At 46.0% G+C, this 19,811-nt stretch overlaps 1 protein-coding gene across 4 annotated transcripts in view; it reads right to left on the bottom strand.

Annotated features, from left to right (window-relative positions):
• woc (zinc finger protein without children) overlaps positions 1–19,811 on the bottom strand; it is a 132,174-nt gene that overhangs the window by 101,764 nt on the left and 10,599 nt on the right. For all 4 annotated transcript variants that reach the window (XM_075697114.1, XM_075697115.1, XM_075697118.1 and 1 more), the window contains exons 5-6: positions 3,113–3,343; positions 2,095–2,361 (exon numbers count right to left, since the gene is read on the bottom strand). In XM_075697114.1, the coding sequence (XP_075553229.1) occupies positions 2,095–2,361; positions 3,113–3,343 (498 nt within the window). The remainder of the gene's footprint in view (positions 1–2,094; positions 2,362–3,112; positions 3,344–19,811) is intronic.

The following is a 19,811-nucleotide window of genomic DNA, read 5'->3' as shown; positions in this document are numbered from 1 at the left end:
CAAGTGTCTAATAATATACTAACTGCAATCTTAAGCAACAATTATACTGTCTTTCCTTAATGACAGTCAACTTACATACAGTGATCTCTTGACTTCCTTTCAAAGTATCAAGATTTCACCGCGAGGCCTCACCACTTACTGGTTTTTCTGACTCTCTTTGTCATTTTAAAATTATATTTCCTACTTAAATCCCGAACAGCATGCTGGATTCTATCACTATAAATCTAGGGAATTTCATTTCCATCAACGTCTCGTAACACATTCTGGCCAGTTGTCAGTCCCTTTAAAGACGGTGTTTTGCACAGTGCATGAATAGCTTTAGAAAAAGTACAGAGGAGAAAGAGTGCACACTCTAACTCACTCTGTAGTTTTCCTAAAGCCATTTATGCGCTACGCAAAACGCTGCTATGAACTATTAAAATCTTGCCCAAGTGCTTACCTAAGTATTAAAGTTGAGCCTAAATGAATTTTTCATACTATTTTTGTATTAAGTACTGGTGAAGTGACTGGAGGTATCTTCCAACAGAAGTTGTGAAGCTAGGGCTAGTGAACGCCACAGCGGTTTATTCAGATATTTCCGAGTAATGTGACAATGCCAGGTAGCGCAAACCCTAATTCTGCACGACTGACAATGCTTTGCCACTCACTAGATTCACTAGAAACACCTAGACATCTGGAGTTCACATTGACCCTTCAATAAGCTAAAGGGAGCGACATTCCTCTTCCCCATGTTAAGAATTCTTGGCAGAGGACAAAGTAACCGCCCCATTAGGGAGTTCCTACGTAAATTTATTTTCCATTCAAATAATCAAGTTTGAAACATCCTTGCAGTTGTTTTTCTTGGCCTCTCCTTTTCCGAGTCCTTTCATCACACATGCCTTCCCGTGCTAATCACCCTCTCAGTCTGCACTTTCTGATCGTGACAATCACGCTACACAGCAATGTGATCAGTGCAATGTCAGGACTTGTGATCACTGCAATCATAGGGCTGCACACTGCGATCAAGAGCAACTGCCATGGCGCTGGCGTGAGAAAAAAGAAAAAAAAAAGAAGACTAGACGAAAGGTGCAACCAGCAGCGCACACACGTTTCCATGGAAAAGGCGCCAGCACAACTATGTGACTTGCTCACCTGCCCCCACTGGCTCGGGCAGCAAAATAAAGGAATGTTACTACCTTTACTTTTATTCATATGGCTTAATTGGGGGCAAACAAACGTGCCTACAGTGGCCTGAATACAAAAGTTACTTTTACATGCACTCCAAGACCAACAACACAACGCCTTGCACCACACCAGTGATCTTTTGCCGATGCCTGCCAAAGCTGTTGTGGTGCAGCATGGCACAATTTTGGTCATTTTTCTGCTTTAGGTGCAATTTGGTGCAGCGATTTGCTTGAGTATCAAAATGATGCAATTGGCACAGTATTCCCACCCCTGCTTCACAAGATTTTCTTTTAATGACCTTTCATAATGAATGTGGTGTTCTGTCAGTGCCATTTAAGCTTCACTGGCCACAAGACCACTATCGACCACTATCAGAGAGAGACCAGTGATAGACCACTATCACTTTTGTGAGATTTTATGCGACTCTGCATTGGACTTTTCGAAGTATGTGACCGACACCGTTCCTGACACCGTGTGCAGATAGCGGGTTAGGCGTAGCAACAGAAACACATTTGATGGCTCCGGTGCGGAGTCACACAATATCTCTCAAAACTGATATGTAGTATCTCTGGAAGTGACTGACTGAGCATACTGCTCCAGATACAGCAACCTTAACAAAAACAAGCTGTCGCCATCGATGCTTCATTTGATGGCATTCACCGATGCTGCGGTCTTGGTAACGTAAGGGCAATTTTCAGACCCATTTTCTCTGAAAGAAGGCACGCATTATATTTGGGTGACATGGCAGCACACATACACAAATACCCAACAAATGTGTACAAAAGGATGGCTCCTGTGGAAGCTCAATGGTTGGGAAGTTTGTACTGCAGTCCAACCATCTGGTAGAAAATCAGCTCATTGAAATGAAAAGCAGTCAAAGAAACCTGTTAGGGCCAAGCGTAATGAATAATTAGAACCAAGGGCACATACCTTGAGGCCCCTCTTGAATTCCTCAAGGCACTTGCCCGAGCAAAACTGCCGGATATCGGCGCCAAAACGCACACAGTACTTTCCCAGCGATAGCTGGTTGACGGTCGACCGACAGTGAGAGCAGTGTGAGCCGTTGGCACTCTGGTACTTGCGCAGACATTCCTCAGCACAGAACTCCATGGTCTCCCAGACAAGAAACGTTGGCTTCTGCTCGGTGGCTTCCACACACTGCTGGCATTGTGCACATATCCTCTTAGGGCGCTGCAACTGAAAGCATTGAATTGCATTGGCATTGTGCATACTGTTGAGAAATTCTTGGTGGTACAAGATGAATGCAAGTGAAGAGTGACAAGCACAAAAGACGCATACAGTATTTGTCTTCTGTTTGTGTCTGTTGGGCACATGACGTCTCTATTAACCATAGCCCCACTGTTTCTTTTTCTTTTCCATTGTCAATTTCCCTCATCACAGTCGCAACTGAACTCTGTGACTCTGTTTCCTGGCTAGTTACTCCGACTTACAAGGTTGCTTTGACACTTAACATAAAATAATCAACAGTAGGGGTGTGCGAATAATGATTTTTGAGACCGAATCGAATACGAATTGAATAGTTTCAGAAGCAGATAAAATAGAACATTATTCAATTCGTTATTCGAAATTTTACGATATTCGCACACCCCTAAACAGCAGTCAAACAAAGTATCTCAGGCTCTAGCATGAGACATCCCTTACTTCCCTGCTGTTGATTACTTCGTCTCTCTCATCCCATGAACCTGTCTTGAATAGGTTAGAATAAAACAGGTTAACTCATGTGCACCGACCTTTGGCGTCTAGAACCACAGACCTCATTACAAACTAAACAAATGAAGCTATACGCAGTGATGTGATTATGCGAGTCATGGTTTTTGAAGCTGCTCATGTGCCTAAAGATTTGGGTATCACAAGTGGTTGCAAATAAATTTCAATTAGAGCACATTATCAAATGATTGAAAAACTTTCTTTCCAAAAGTCAGTTTACCTTTTGGTGCTTCTCCAGGCAATCAGCAGAACAAAGTGGTTTGCAAGGTCCAAAAGACGAGTAGTAGCCTGTGCAGTCAGTGTGTTCTTTCTGGCACACAGCGCACCGGTCACGCTCTGCTGGTTTCTTTGGGGCCAGCTTCTGCTTGCTCCGAAAAGTCTTGAAACAAACATCTGAGCAGAGGAACTGTGTCTTGCCCTGGTAAAGCACCTGGTAGCGGAGGCCTTTCACCTGTTGAGAGAGGCTCATTTCTATGATGTAGAAGGCACAACAGCACACAAGCTGGAAACTACCTACCAAGCCCTGCAGATTAGAACTGTATAGAGAGCAAGTGAAAGAGTTTCCAAGCTTGTATTACTATGTATGACATGATGAAAAGTCTGCATGGTCCCCAGCTTCAACAAATGCAGAAAGTCAGGCACAAGGTTACACTGCAGCGCAGTGTACCCTTGGTGACTCAATTTCTTTTCGATATATGCTGTCAGCATCAATGTCGCTGCTGTATATTTTCTCCATTTTCATTTTACATACCCGCTCCTACCACAACGCTAGTGCCACAATGGCTAGTGCCACAACGCTCCGCCTACTGAAGGTCACTGTGGTGCGCAATTCAAATTTGATTTTGGATCTTCACGTAGGCACCACTACTTCTGATTATGGCATCTATGAAGCACCAAACGCAGTTGTCCTCCCTCAGCAAGCCGCAGTGCGCTCAGTCAGCAGACTCATCGCGGCACCTCGTGGCAGCGGCAGCATCTACGCTACGTGGTAGACTGCAGCATTTTATTTGTGCACGATGGGGCTTGAGCGCACACTCATGCTCATATGCTTTAGTCTGGCCATGCTACGTGGTACGGGCCAGCTTTGTCCTGCAGCAGCTTGACTGATGGATAGTAGCTGCATCCAACTTACACATACTGAAGTGCTACAATATGCTCAATACAAAACAAGGTCTGCCAAGGTGTACAACTAGGAGTGGCCAAGAGTGAATGCGCATTGGCAAGCGTGCGCATGGTCTGGCCACAAATTTCATGTGGTTCAAGGCTAGTGGAGTGTTCAAAACGAGTCCTAATTAGCGGGACTCAACAGCTACAACACCAATAAGCAGAGTGGCTACAGTTCAATTCATACGCAGGTGGCCGCGGCCAAGCATTAGCAGACGATAGTCAGCTTATTCCGTAAGTATGTAATTATTATCTTTATTCTTCAGAATTCTTCAGGTTCTCGAAGCAATAAGTGTCATTGTTCGGAGATCCACAAGCCTGCTCATACTCAATTATTGTGCTTATCTCTGTAAGAAGAGAGACAGAGAGAGAAAATTTTATTTACAAAAAGGCAGAGGTCAGCCTGAGCTATAGCTTGCTCTGGCCTGCTACTCCACACTGAGGAAAGGAAAGGGGACAGGGAGAAAAAGGGCCGATGATTATGATGATGATATGAGGAGGAGGTGCATAAATACAAGTTCACAACATTGTGGCATCTCTGAAGACGCGAGTCTAGTCCAGTGGCTTTTAGAAAGGCTATGGCGGCACTTGTAATCAAGGCTGCACTGTTTGCATTAGGCCAAGGACCAAAAAGAAACGTCTGATAACTTCTCATTGACGTTTGCAATGGAAGAGACCAGTCTCTGTTCTTGCATGTACTTCGTACAAACGCAAAATATGTGATCAAGTGTTTCTGGCACCTGACAGTATTCACAGTTTGGGCTAATATCACTGCAACCTACGAGATGTCTATAACATTTGGTGAATGCGACACAAATCGAATCCGGTGCACCATGCTCGTTTGGCTTCTTCTGAGCTTGTGAGGCATACAGAATTTCATTTCTGGGTCCCATTTATGCACTCGCTTGTGTCGTCGATCTGGCTGGTTCCAGTGCTTCCAGTGTAGAGTTGCATATTATGCAATGAAGTAAGGCATTTGTGCCTGTTTGTGAGAACACAATGAATACTTCAGAAGCATTATTTAAAGCAGCTTTCTCTTCGGCATCTGCCTGTCTTTATCACGCCACAGCATGCAGGTATCCACTGAAAGGTGATATCGTGGCCATTTCTGTTTGCATGGTCGAGCAGCTCTGTAATTTCTAGAGCTATTGAATAACACTGGCCCCGTCTGAGGACGCAGTCAATGTTTTGAAGAGCTGGCTTGGAATTGCAGAATATCGTCCATGCGCAAGAAGGCTCCTCAGAGAGAAATCGAAGTGCCTCCTGGGTTGCAACGAATTCTGCGGCAGTTGGTCTTAACCTATGGTCAACACTTAAAGACTCCTAGCACGTCATTTGAGCGGTGGGAGGTACAGCTGACCGGCGATACCCTGGCGGGACAAGAAGCTCTCGTCCAGCAAGTACGTCGCGCAGCCATGGCCAGTGGAGTCCTGGAATGAGGACACCACCCACTCGACCTCCAGAGCAACCACCTCGATGGTCCGAATAAATGTTTTTCTCTCTCTCTCTCTCTAGTTTAAACTGCCGAGCGATGATCATATGTGGGATAACAAAGGCTGCTGTAGAGGCATATGGTGTGACAGATCTACCAGTATCTAAATGCACAGTATCACCTACTTTGCATAAATGTAGAACAGGGTCAGTTGCTTGAGGTCCATGGATGGAACGGATGACTTTCTACAATTCCAGGTATCTACAACTAACGAAAAGTTTAGGCAGGACCCGTGAAGGCATTCTCGGAATACAGGCGAGAAGAAATTTTGATGGTAGAATATTCTGATTCAGATTTTTTTTTTTTCCTTGTACGGGTGTACGACATACACTGCTGTTTTGCGGCTGTTGCCACTGCCTGTAGGGCCCCAGGCCTTGTCAAGCTGCTCAAAGAGCAGCTTTTTGTCTGGGGTCTATTTTTCCTTGAGGAAAATAAAAACTGTTTCTGATTCCGATTCTAATATAGCCCTTCAAAAGCTGCAACCTAGGTGGGTGGCAGGGAGTGATGGCAAAGGATGGTGCCTGTGATGGGTCAACACACAAAGGTACACTCAAAGAGGCTCACAAAGCAAGTATATACCAATGGCACAGGAACGAGTTTCTGCTATTGTTCTATTGGTTTAAGTGCACCGTAGTAGGCCCAAACATGTGTGCAACGCTTGAGCTTGAATGCTGTCCACCGTGCACTCACAGCTAAGTCCCATGCTTGAGAGCACTGGCATGATGTACCGTATATACCCTACAAATAGTGCTTGGCACAGTTGGAGTAATGACGACTCCGAGGGGCCCCATCATGTTCCTGCAGCGACACGAAGGATTTGAAGGAAACTCCTCAGCTTTGACTTCAGTGCAGCTGTGTGTCTTGACCAAGGTAGTCTCCGTTCTACGACTAACCAAGGAATCTGTGGTGTGCTACTGCAAGTTCCGCTGTTCTGTTAACAATTATGGCATACACGGTCATTCGTTTCTGTGTGAATGCAATCATGGAACATTTTTCTGTCAAGAGCTGGTGGCCCTGATGCTGCAGATACTACAGCATCAGTCACTGCACATAGAAGCCTAGCATGCATTTGGGAATGGGTGGCTTCAGATGCGCATGTGCATATGTCATCCGCACATGCGCTAGTCTTCACTGTGTTTGGAACTTCAGGTGCAAGGCCAATCAACAGAACGTTGAAGAGAGTTGGACTGAAAGTGCCCCCTTGTGGAACACCATGTACTGTACTGTACTGTATTGTACTGGCCAGTATCGCCATCACTTGTCAACACCTACGCGGTGCGGCCACTGAGATCCGTGCATATAGTTGGCCACAGACTTCTACATCCTCAGGCGCATCAAGGATTGCATAATGGAGTATGTTGTCATATGTGCCCTTAATATCCAAAAAAACAACTCCAACTAACCGGCAGCGACTTCTTTCCTGTTCAACAGTGGAAATCAAGTCGACAACACCGTAAATGGAAGAACAGCCTCTTCTGAATACAGTCATAAAACCAAGAAACCAATTATTGCTCTCGAGGAACCACTCCACCCTTGACTAAGACCATTCTTTCCATTACTTTACTAATTGGTGCTGACTAAGGTGATCGGTCTGTAGGAGGAAAGCTCCCTAGGGCACTTCCCTGTTTTAAGCAATGCTACAATGAGACTGCATTTCCAACTACCTGGAATATTTCCCGACTTCCACACGGTATTATAAAAAGATCAAAGGATACCGTCGTGCTTCTGTGCCAAGGTGGCACAGTGCAGCATATATGAATCCGTCAGGTCCTGGTGCCGATGAGCGTCAGGAACAGAAATAGCAGTATCAAGCTCTTGCAGCTACTTCGAGTCACTTATCAGGTGGCGGGGGCGCTATGGTGACAAGAGATGAAGTCATTGTATTAGACTTGTCCCCGATATGTCCCGACAAGTTTACAGTAGTCCTCGGCTACCTCCAATTCGGTCTGGCGTTGATGTAGAGCCACGACACGGAATGAGTGTCTTTGTTGTGAAATTGCCTAAGGACATCGCATGACCCGCCAGATTTTAGACAGAGGTTGTCTTGGGTCTAAGGATCCACAGAATGTCCTCCAACGCGGTCTATCTAGCTTGTTTAAATGTCAAAGAACATGTCATTGAGCTCGGCGACTGTTCGAAAGGTCTGAGTGTGACTTTGTCATTTTGTATTGCCATTCCACATGGCGACAGATTACACAAAGGGCCTCATATTGTTTGTGAACTCATAATCTGGGCCTTGGTACATCAACTTGTCTGGTTTTGTCCTGCAGGGTAGAAGCAATGATGTCCTCAATTTCAGATGGAGATGTCATGCACTGACAGCCGGTATTGACAGACATCTTAAATAAAATCCAGTCTGTTTGAAATATGCAACGTGAGACTGAGCAGCGGGGCCAGCTAAACAGAATGCAAGTTGGGAGGTAGTCACTATCCCAAGTCTCTACATCTGTCAACTGGCATGCTGAACAGAAGGCTCCTTGATACATACGTTAGGTCAAGACAACTGCTGTAGGACATGCCACAAACAAGTGTAGGAGACCAGTCATTGAGCACACTTAGTTGCCAACTGCACACAAAGTTGGACATATTTCTGCGACGAGAATTCATCACAGTGCTACTCCACAGGGGATGGTGTGCATTAGTCACCAATCACAATATGCAGACCGTGCAATGCTTGCAGCACAGGCATCAGTCGCAAGTAATCAATCTTCACTTTTGGATGGACGTCTCCTCCAATCACTGAGAATGTGTGCGATTTGTGTTTTATGGTAAGGCATATGTAATCATTAGTAGTATGCGATGGGACATCATGTCTGAAGTATACCAGATTGTGACGTATACAAACTAACACTTTGCTTGAAGTTTGGTCATTATGAGACCACATCTGGCCATATGCAGAAATGTGGAAAGAAAAATGCATATTGGGCTCACAGATAACAATAACTGCAAATTGGTGCTTAAATGCCCACTGTCGGAAATCCGACAAATGACTAGGCAGACCTCAAGCATTTCAGGGCACAAGCGATTAATGCATCCATTCTTCCACCATCATAGCCATACTCACTTAGAGAAAAACCACTGGAAGCAGTTCTAACACTTCCAAGTAGCTGAGCGGTAGCCTCAGTAGCCAGGGCATTTAGGCTGGAAAGAATCCTGTATAATGAGCGCATCAAATTTTTCAGCATACTATTGATGACAATATCATCCACCTTTCATTCTCTTTATTATGTGTCGGAGCGGTACATAAGGGCGTTCTCGCAGGCCTTCATGGTAATGAAGGCCACTGAGCCTTCTATGTGTTTGGGGCCTTGCATTTTCGTAGAAGGCATGTGTTTCTTCATTCCTGGTAGGCAATAGCAGATGAGGTAGTGGTGGAGGCTGGGCTTGAGTTGTCGATTCTTCTATGTGAGGAGCACTGCGTTCCCGCCGGTGTCATGAACAGTGTCTGCAGTGGCAGACAGCTCTTACTGCTTCGATGTGTGTCTTTAACCATCTTCAGAATACTGATTTCATCCCTGACCTTTGGACATTCTTTTGACATTGCATCATGGGCACTAGAGCAACTTGAACACTTTGCAGCAGCGTTGCAATTAACTTTGTATGAAAGCTGGTTCTAATGCTCCTTGAATTGACACTGGAGCCTTCTTGTGCTTTTGTACACTATTTGTACTTCATTGTACACAAATTTGCAGTGTTTCAGATGATTGTACATTAATGATTAGGAGCGGCTCGTGGGCGGTGTTCAAAAAGGAATAGATCAGACTGCTATTCAAACTTCTGCGGAAGGTCGGTTCAAAAGCCACTGCATGCTTTTGTGAGAGTGAAGAATCTACACAATGGGAAGGCTTTCTCATAATGTTACTTATACTGTCAAAACGCTATTGGAGAAAAGAAGCCCATTGCAGGGAAAAATGAACTTGTTCTTGATAGTATTCACACACCATATGCAGAACAATATGCTCTCCTAAGCAAGAGCTGGATGTTCGAAGCATTGCCAAGTCAACATAAATGCTAGAACATAAATGCTAGAATCAGACCACTCAAGAGAAGCTCCTAGGTTTTCCCGGCTGCTCTCATTCAAAGGTAATGTGCCCAAGTCGATCAAAGCACGAATTCTGCATTATTTGATTGGGTAACTTCTAGGAGTACTGGATGCCTGTTTTAGCGATACCTTCTGCTGAAGTTTCATTTTTCAAGACACCCAAATGTGCCGAGAATGGTCCAATCTGACCAAAAGTTTAGTGCAGCCTTCATTTCATAGGGTGCATGGCATTGCTCATAAGAGCACTCCGACGGTAATGTTTAAAATGATGTCAGAAAGTTGTCAATTAAATTTATATTTCTGGACCCAGTAAGGAAAAAGCTAAGGCTAAATTCAAGTGCTCTGCATCTTTGCACATCTCTCCCTTTCACAGTGATGCCACTTCATGTATTTTGGGCCTTCTCTGCCACACAGCCAACATCACACAAAAGGGCAATATTACTAGCTTCCTGTTGACTATTGCTTTCAAGAAAGTGTGCAAATGTTCATCTTAATGGTATTCATTCATTGGTAATTTGATTGCCAGCAAAAAATGAAACGAGGAGACAAGAAATATTTACGATTCTTTAAAACAGAGATGCACTGCAAAGAAACACCAGGCATCATGTAGGAAGCAAAGGGGGTGAGAAATAAGATGAAAGAGGTTAAAGGGGCCCTGAAACATTTTTCGAACTAATCAAAGAATGACATCACTATTAAATTACGTCGCCTCGTTAATCTCCTGCTGCAACAATTTTTCGAATCCTTCAAGCACAAGCAAAGTTAGATGAAGTTATCGAACAGATTAGTGGCTTTCTTTCTTCTTTAATTTCGACTAGCGCGCAGTGAGCTACGCAGGGGAAACGGCAAGTCGGCGCAATGGAGCAATGCCCTGTAGGCCCCGTCCAAGGATTGAACACAAAACGGCCCATGGCAGCTGCAGTAACTACGCTACACTTTCAATCTTGGAGGCCACATGCAGCAGGTACAGCAATGCGCAGCTGTGATTCGAGACCGGTAGTGACAATGAAATGTTTTTTCTGTATTTTTGAGGTTCCAGACACATATGTATATATTTTTCATTTATTTAACTTAAATGTGCGATAATTATTTCATTGAGAATGTTCTCACAATAACGAAATCAGCCAAGTGCTGTTGTGGGTCCAGCTGCTTGTGATGCTGCTGCATCACGACCATGAGAAGGAGAGAGCAAGAGATCTTTCACTGCCTTTGACACAAGGTTACAAATTCCCTCCTACATGCAGTATGACAATACTTGGCTCACATATTCACAGGAGCCTTGTTAAGAGATTGGCAATGTTTTCTTGCTATGCACAAAAAGCCTCACCAGGTCTAGCCATACTGAGCTGACAAGCAGACTGCATACAATGCACACTAACAATAGTGTCTGCTAAGTATTACATTCCTACATGCTGCAAAAAGAGCTTAAATTTCAAACCAAATGCCGCTTGCCCTTCCCTCTTGGGCACTGTGCTCCCAGCCAGAGAGTCAACATAAATCACGCAAGTGTGCTGTTAGGGTTGGCGTCTGACACCACGTGGCGAAAGGACTTTCTTCCACCAGGCTTCGTCGAAATGAGGCGTGACTTCTGCGATGGTTGGCGTCCCGCACCTCGCGCAAAAAGAACTTTCTCTCACCCAACCTTCTTCCACCAGGCCTCGTCAAAATGAAGCGCGACTTCTTAATTCACCATGACCATTTCGAGTGTCTACCTGTCTGCCGGAAGCCCCGCAGTGTACAGCCTCTTTTGTGTGTGTGTGTGCGAGTTTAGAGAGGCCCTTTCCTCGAACTGGACCTACAAGAGAACTTTCATGAACCCGCAAAGCGCAGAAGAGGCGGACGGACGTCTACGATTCCGGGAGGTTGGACGACTTCTTCCTTTCAGCAGGCCCAGTATAACCAGAGGAGGAGGGGCCCTCTTTCTGTGCCAGTCACGTGACATCGACGAAAGCAAGATCCCGCCCACGATTCTAGAGAGCCTATTTAAGGGGCTCCGAAATGTACTTTTAATCACTTCATGCTCTTCTCATTTTCTTTCATCTACCTTTGAATAAACCGTGCAGGTTTCGCACTAGAAATCATCTCGCCCTCGCTTGGTCGCCATGGTCTACCGGATGCCTGCAGCCCGCCGACAAGCGCCTAGAGGAAAAAGAAGAGCGCGAGCGTGCCGCACGTGAGGCCAAGGAAGAGCACGACCGTGTTGCACGCGACGCACTCGAAATGAAGCGCCTAGAGATTGAGCTTCTGAAAGCCCAAAATAGTGAAAGACCTAGCACAGACGCACGTGAAAGCGAGCGCAGAATGACAAACTTGATGGCCCCCTATGCAGTAGGAGGGGACATAGGTCTTTTTCTGGTACAGTTTGAGCGCACGTGTGAAAAGGTAGAATTCGCAAGAAACACGTGGCCACAACGCTTGCTTACGTTACTGCCATGTGAGGTAGCTGACATCATTGCTCGCATGGGGAAAGAAGAAGCAGAGGACTTCGATGAAGTCAAAGCAAATCTGCTTAAAAAGTACAGATTATCAGCAGAAGCATTCAGGCGAAAGTTCAGAGAAGTTGAGAAGACCAAAAGTGAGTCATATTCAGATTTTACATACACCTTGGAGGTAAACCTGAAGGAATCGCTCAGAGAAGAGGGTGCACTCGGCCACGCCGAAAAGACAATGCAGTGCGTTGCTTTAGAACAGTTCTACCGCCGGCTGCCAGTAAACATCAAGCATTGGGTTCAGGATAGGCCAGGCATAAACACTGTTACGAGAGCGGTCGATCTCGCTGAGGAGTACGTAACTCGCCGTGCGGATGAAGGCAACGAAATTCTTAAGAAGGAGATGAATAAATACAGACCCGACAAGCCAAAGCGATGATCAAAGTCATGTCGGCATAAAACAATGGAAAGGTCAGATTCGGTGAAAACTAGTGACGAGGAAAGCGAGGGAGAAAAGGAGTCACCCGAACAGAGGGCAGAAAGGCAAAAGAAAAAAAGCTTTCGAGGCCAAGAAACCAATAGTTTGCTACAACTGCCAGCAAACGGGGCATATCTCTGTGGGATGCAAAAATCCCAAACTAGTGTTGATGTCACTAACTAGTAACGAGGAAAATCTGAACTTGCTAGAATCATACATTTGAGACCTCGCGGTAAACGGCAAACCGTCTAGAGTGCTTCACGACTCGGCAGCCACAATGGACGTGGTGCATCCGTCGTAGGTAGAGGAAGGCCAGTTCACGGGAGAATGTGCTTCAATAAGGCAAGCCATAGAGGCCTCCAGTGTTTGTCTCCCTGTGGCCAAGATTCATATCAAAGGACCTTTTGGAGTACTGGACACTGAAGCTGCCGTCTCAGCACATCTCCCGCCGCAGTATCCGTATTTGTTTTCTAACAAATCAGAGGATTTGCTACGACGCAAGGGAATCGGGTTTAGAGAGGGAACAGTGCAAGCCATAACTCGTTCCAAGGCAAGGGAGCTCACGGCCAAGGCAGCGTACGAATGTCCAGTGGTGAAGGAAACAGGTTTGAGGGAGGATTCGTCAGCCAGCACCAGACAGGACAGCCCTATAGGAGATAATGTGGAAAGTGCACCAGCTAAGGAAGAGGTCAGGCAAGCGCCGGAACCTGAAATGTCTCGCAAGGCACAATGCAGAAAGTTATTGAACATAAGCCCTGCCACAGTGATCGCTGAGCAGGAAACGCGTAAGGCATGAAGCAATGCTGAGCATTACTATGACAGGACAGCTCACATGCGATGCTTTAAAGTTGGGGAAAAGATAATGATCCCGAAACCCTTGTTGAATAACCAACCTGAAGAGATGCCTGTCGACTTTCCAGAGTTAACAGCCGTGATGGAGGCAAAAGAAATTCACGAGACGATTTCTTCTTGCCGTCAAGCAGCAAATAATTAGAAATTTTGAAGATCAGCTCTTCACCTTAGGAATATTTCTCGCTCTGCGGAAAGCTTTTGATTCCGTTGACCACGAAAGGTTAACTATAAAATGAGATTGATATGGAATTCGTGGTATCACATTAGACTTTATCAAGAGCTACTTATTGTTTCGGCGTGAGTTCGTTAAAATAGACTGTGGTTCTTCAAAACAGCTTGACATTAAACTAGGTGTCCCGCAAGGTTCGAAATTAGGCCCATTACTTTTCCTCCTATATGTGAAGGACAATACGGAACTAGAAAGAAAACCCACAATAACCATGTTTGCAGATAACACTAGTTTATTCTTTACAGGTAGAACACTTGACAAATTAGTAGAATAGGCGGAGTTGAATCCCAATCAAAGGGCCGAACTGAGAGAACTCGTGTTTGAATTTAAAGACGTATTTTCAGACACACCGTGCAGGACCACTGCGATCGTTCACGATATCGAGTTAACCTCGTCAGACCCGTCAGACCCAGTTCGTTCAAAAGCTTATTGCGTTTCGCCTCGTCAACGTGAAGTCATGACCGCTGAAATAAACAAGATGTTAGAGCTAGGTGTAATCGAGCCAGGAGAGAGTGATTATACCTCGCCTCTTATCTTGGTTGAGGTCCCAGGAAAACAGCCGCACCATGTATCGACTACCGCAGGCTCAATTTAATCACGAAGGACCAGACTTATCCAATACCGCATATCGAGGAAAGGCTTGAGGAGGTGAGTAGTGCTAATTTCATCTCTACGCTCGATTTAGTCAGAGGGTATTGGCAGGTTCTGTTGACCAACAGGGCAAGCAGGCTTGCGGCGTTTATTTCCCCGATGGGAACCTTTCGTCCGAAAGTCCTGAGCTTTGGATTGAAGAATGCGCCGTATTGCTTCTCTAGCCTTATAGACCCGGTGCTACGAGGAATGGAGGACTTTGCACTTCCGTATCTCAATGACATAGCAATCTTTTTTTCATCAATGCCCAACCATATGCAACACCTGCAAACCGTGCTGTGTCGTCTACAAGAGGCCAACTAAACTGTTAAGGCTCCCAAATGCCAATTAGGGCACGCAGAGGTAGCTTATCTAGGTCATGTAATAGGGCAAGGTCATCGTCGACCTTCCGAGGTTAAACTGACCGCAATAGACAACTTCCCGCAACCACACACCAAGCGGGACATCAGATCATTCCTTGGCTTGGCAGGTTATTACCAAAGATATATCCCGTGGTATTCCGAGATGGCGAGTCCTTTAACCCTTTGAAGGTTTTCGCCGTACATGTACGGCAGCGGTTTTCTGTCCCGCAAGGTCTTTGCCGTACGGGTACGGTTCCGACCCTCCATTTGAAATTTCGCGCCATAATGACGATGCGTGCTCACCGGGAGGTGCTGCCACCTCTTAGCATTTACAAGATGCGTTTGAAATTGGTGCTACCTTCTTGGGGAGATAAACTGATTGCTAGCTACAGCGCGTCGCTCAGACTGCGGCAACGCCAATTTGGCGGTTTCGGTTTCGCCGCGTGATCGCAACGGAGGCGCGCGAAACGTCATTTTTTTCTTTGTCGGCACTCTCTTGCAGGGTGGTGGAAGTTGATTTCTATCTTGATTGGCGCTGCTCTTAGCTTGTTTATCACCACCGCTCACGAGGTATTCTCGCTCTCTGCGACAACGCGCGCAATGGTTCCTCAGACCTCTGCCCAAGGCAGAGGTCGCACGCAGAGATGCCATGTGTCCGCCAACACAACTCCTCTCTCCAAGAGAACAGACACGCATTTTAGGTGTGCAGACTGCGATAAGGCGCTGTGCATAGACCCGTGTTTCAAGGAGTACCACACTCGGAAATACTACTGAACATTTTGCAGTTCTGAGTGATGCCGACACCAAAATACTGTTCCTAATTATTTTTTACTATTTATTCCCGACTTTATATATTTTGTACATTCAAGATCCGCAATAAAGTAATTTGACCACCTGGGAAAGTTTTTTTCAAAATAATTCGGCCCTCAAAGGGTTAACGGATGCTCTCAGAAAAACAGAACCACTAACGGTAAAGTGGGATGATGCAAAAGAAAAGGCGTTTAGTATGCTGAAGAAAGCATTAATGAGTCAGCCAGTGTTGAACGCGCCCGACTACTCTAAGCCATTCATTCTTCAGTGTGATGCCAGTGACAGGGGTATGGGGGTGGTGCTCTGTCAAAAGAGATGACGAGAACAAACACCCTATACTGTACGCCAGTAGAAAGCTTTCAGTTCGTGAGGAAGCATACAGTGCATCAAAAAAAGAATGCGCCTGCGTAGTATGGGCGGTGCAGAAGCTAGCTTGCTATATCGCTGGTTCAAGGTTCACCATAGAGACTGACCACTGTCCCCTCACATGGCTACAGTCCATGTCTACGAAAAACGGTCGTCTTTTGCGCTGGAGCTTGGCTCTTCAACAGTACAGCTTCAATATTTGCTACAAGAAGGGTAAGTTTAACAGCAATGCCGATGGTTTGAGTCGTTGCCCCTAGAGTTACGAAAGCCTCATGCTCATCCGGGTTTCCGTGGCATTTTTACATTCGTTCATACGTTTTTCCGAAGTGAAGCTGATCGTTAGCTGCTCTTAATAACCACGTCTTAACGCTTTTAAGAAATGGCTGTTTTTAGTGTTCGGGGGGGGGGGAGGAGGAGGACGCAAGTAAGGAATGCGAAAGGTGTAGCGGGTTTTCTTTGTTTTTAAAGCCGGGTATGTCTTGGGGGAGGGTGGCCTTGTGCTCGCTGCTTTGTGGGTCCGGCACTGTTCTGGGGTGATTGCTTGCCCACGCAGGAGACGAAAAGTTACGAGACCTGCTTGCAAGACCGATTTCACCGGACCAGACCAGGGAGAAGAGTCACGAGAGTGCCACGAGGACTGATGACCACTCCCAGGAATCTACCTGCTACAAACTAAGGGTTCGTCACCTCTAAGGGGAATTCTGCTACCGAAACGCCGATCCTTCGTACAGCGGCTGCTGGTCCCTACACGTCGGGATCTTCCTCCCCCGCCGGAGATGCTGTTAGGGTTGGCGTCTGACACCATGTGGCGAAAGGACTTTCTTCCACCAGGCTTCGTCGAAATGAGGCGTGACTTCTCCTGCGATGGTTGGCGTCCCGCACCTCGCGCAAAAAGAACTTTCTCTCACCCAACCTTCTTCCACCAGGCCTCGTCAAAATGAAGCGCGACTTCTTAATTCGCCATGACCATTTCGAGTGTCTACCTGTCTGTCGGAAGCCCCGCAGTGTACAGCCTCTTTTATGTGTATGTGTGTGCGAGTTTAGAGAGGCCCTTTCCTCAAATTCGACCTAGAGGAGAACTTCCACGAACTCGCAAAGCGCAGAAGAGGTGGACAGACGTCTACAATTCCGGGAGGCGGGACTTCTTCCTTCTCGGTATAACCAGAGGAGGAGGGGTCCTCTTTCTGTGCCGGCCACGTGACATCGACGGAAGCAAGACCCGCCCACGATTCTAGAGAGCCTATTTAAGGGGCTCCGAAATGTACTTTTAATCACTTCATGCTCTTTTCATTTTCTTTCATCTACCTTTGAATAAACCGTGCAAGTTTCGCACTAGAAATCGTCTCGCCCTTGCTTGGTCGCCATGGTCTACCGGATGCCGGCAGCCTGCCGACAACGCCACGCTACCCAATAAGTAACATCGGTCGAGCTTTGATAGGCAGGCGCCGCTACTTCTTGGCAGCAATACGAAACGCTACTCTAGAGTACGCAACAGCGCCTACGTACATGGCAATGGTGTGACGTCGCTCATAGTGACACGCAAATTCAAGAATTATTAAAGGCACCATCAGTTACTTGTTTAATCTGTTGCTTCAATACACGAATTAAAGTTTAGAGAAATAATAAAAAGTGCGAACCGGATACCTGTGTGTTTTTGTTGTACTTTGTACTGTAGCAAGAGAGATGTACAGTCAAACTCACTTATAACAATATTCAAATGCCATGAAAATTCCATTATTATAACTGATAATTGTTAAAACCGGGTTGCATGATAAAATCAAAATAGGGAGATGGCATAGCTGATCTTGGCAAACTATAATGGCGGGGAGGTCATTGCCCCTCCCCACCACCTTCCTCCATCCGGCTGCTGATAGTGCTCACTCGTTTAACTGCTTCCTGGACGCTCTGATCCCATGTAACAAGCCGTGGCTGTTGGCGTTAAGTACTGACACTGCTATAACTACAAAGAGGGGTCCTGAATGGCAAGCGATATGCGAGCATCGCTGAGGCAGCGCTTTGGTGGGCCCAAAAGGGGCCTTTTAAAAAATGCGAGGAGGCTGCTACGGCAGCCTGTCAGCTTGAGAAATCCAGAAGAAACGCTGAGGCGAGATCGCCACAAGCATCTCGCCACGTACGTCGCATTGCAGTGCATGAGAAAACTCTATGTCCGTCAGCCTTTCCAACATCCTTCTCCATGGTATTCAGGTGCTCCACGTAGTGCAGCGGAAGGTTCTTCACGAAAATGAAGCCCCAGAGGGACTGAATCATCTGCCGAGTCTCCTGTGAGGACAACGTTGAGGCAGCCTGTCCTATCGGGTCATCACTGTTGCTGTCACTATCCAATGCAAGCACATTCGCGACGATCACCTCATTGGTTAAAAGCACTAGTTTCCAAATCTATAGCCATGCGCTTTCTTTTGACCGGCAACATGTCATGCATTGCTAATTATCATCAGGTGGGGCAGTCATCTTCCGTTTTGGTGGCGAGTCAAAAGAGGCTGAGAAACCACGTGGCCAGGAACGATTTCGATGCAACCGACAAAGACGAACACAGGCGATTATGCTGTTTGCAGAACTGCGCCGAATGAGAAGCCAGCAAGCAAGATGCGAGCAGCGCAGTTGACATGGTCCATTCGTGTTTCGGAGGGTGGCACGGCATAGAGATATGGGCACAGCCCATTCGTGTTCGGAGAGGTGGAAGGGCGACGAGAGAGAGGCGCACAGAGAAGGCTGGAAAATGAGCGCACAGCAGCCGTTCGAGCAGCGGGCCATCATGCAGTGGCTCGAATTTGTAGTTTTCCTTTTTTCTTTTCAAGGATTTCCCATTTCACTACTTTTCGGCTCGGACACCGAGCAGCCAGACTTCACCGTTCTAACCGATAATGCGGCATCGGGGCATTGTAGTATGCAGGTTATTTCACCATGCAAAACACACAAAAGTTGACGGTGCAGTAGCTTCTCATTGTTATAACTGATATATTGTTAAAACTGGTATCGTTATAAGTGTGCCCGACTGTACTTCCATTTCTGCTGCTTGTTCCCATGTTGTGTAGTTGGGTGTGGAGGGAGCGAAACCATGTCATTTTCTATAGTGTTCCAGCACATGATCATACTCTGTGATCGCCTTGCGTCTGCCTCAGTGTTCTGTTCGTGTAGCACTGAAGTGGTGAGAGTGTTTGTGTTGGCATTGATGCACGCCTCCTGAAATTATGGTTTCGCAGCACTAAAATATTTCTATCTCTGCTATTAATGAACCAATATGAAAAATTATTGCAGTGGAACACTCCCTAGAGGGCACATAACTTCCAGCATATAACCAAAATTTAAATTAAATTATGGGGTTTTACGTGCCAGAACCACAACCTGATTATGAGGCATGCCGTAGGGGGGGACTCCGGATTAATTTTGACCACCTGGGGTTCTTTAATGTGCACCTAAAACTAAGCACATGGGTGTTTTTGCATTTCGCCCCCATCAAAATATGGCATAATCAGAATTTAGATGTGACCTGGTGAGGGGCCCTTTATGGAGAGCAATTAAGGTAGAGGACAGACATTAAGGATAGAGCTTCCCTTAACACCGTATGGTCATTTGCCAATACAATTTTAAAGGAAGTTTACATTGTTCTTTACCAAAGAGTTGGGTGCAGTGTTAGAGAGTTGTCAACTGTCCATTATCACTTTGAGGATATTGGAACGCCAGAGACATGGACAGCAGAAACAGTCTTTGTAGAAATATTTCTCAATGCTTTGTTCAACTACAACACAATTTTTTATGTGCTACATGTGTGCTCTCGCCAAAAAAGAGCTACCACACATTAATTATTATTGCTGCCACTGCCTTTACAAGAGCAGTCAAGTTGAACATGGTAATTACAGTAGTGTGAGTACTGATTGAATAATGGTGAACTCAGCGCTACAAGATAATGCCACCAGCGTTTGCTGCTCATGCCTTTGCTTTAATGGGACACTAAAGGCAAATACTAAGCTGGCGTGGACCGTTTGAATACAATTCCAGAAACCTCCCAATGCTTGCTTCGTGCCAAGAAAAGACTCAGTTTACAAG

Source organism: Dermacentor variabilis, chromosome 6, assembly GCF_050947875.1.
Source record: "Dermacentor variabilis isolate Ectoservices chromosome 6, ASM5094787v1, whole genome shotgun sequence".
Classification (NCBI taxonomy): domain Eukaryota; kingdom Metazoa; phylum Arthropoda; class Arachnida; order Ixodida; family Ixodidae; genus Dermacentor; species Dermacentor variabilis.
This window is presented reverse-complemented; position numbering and strand designations above follow the sequence as displayed.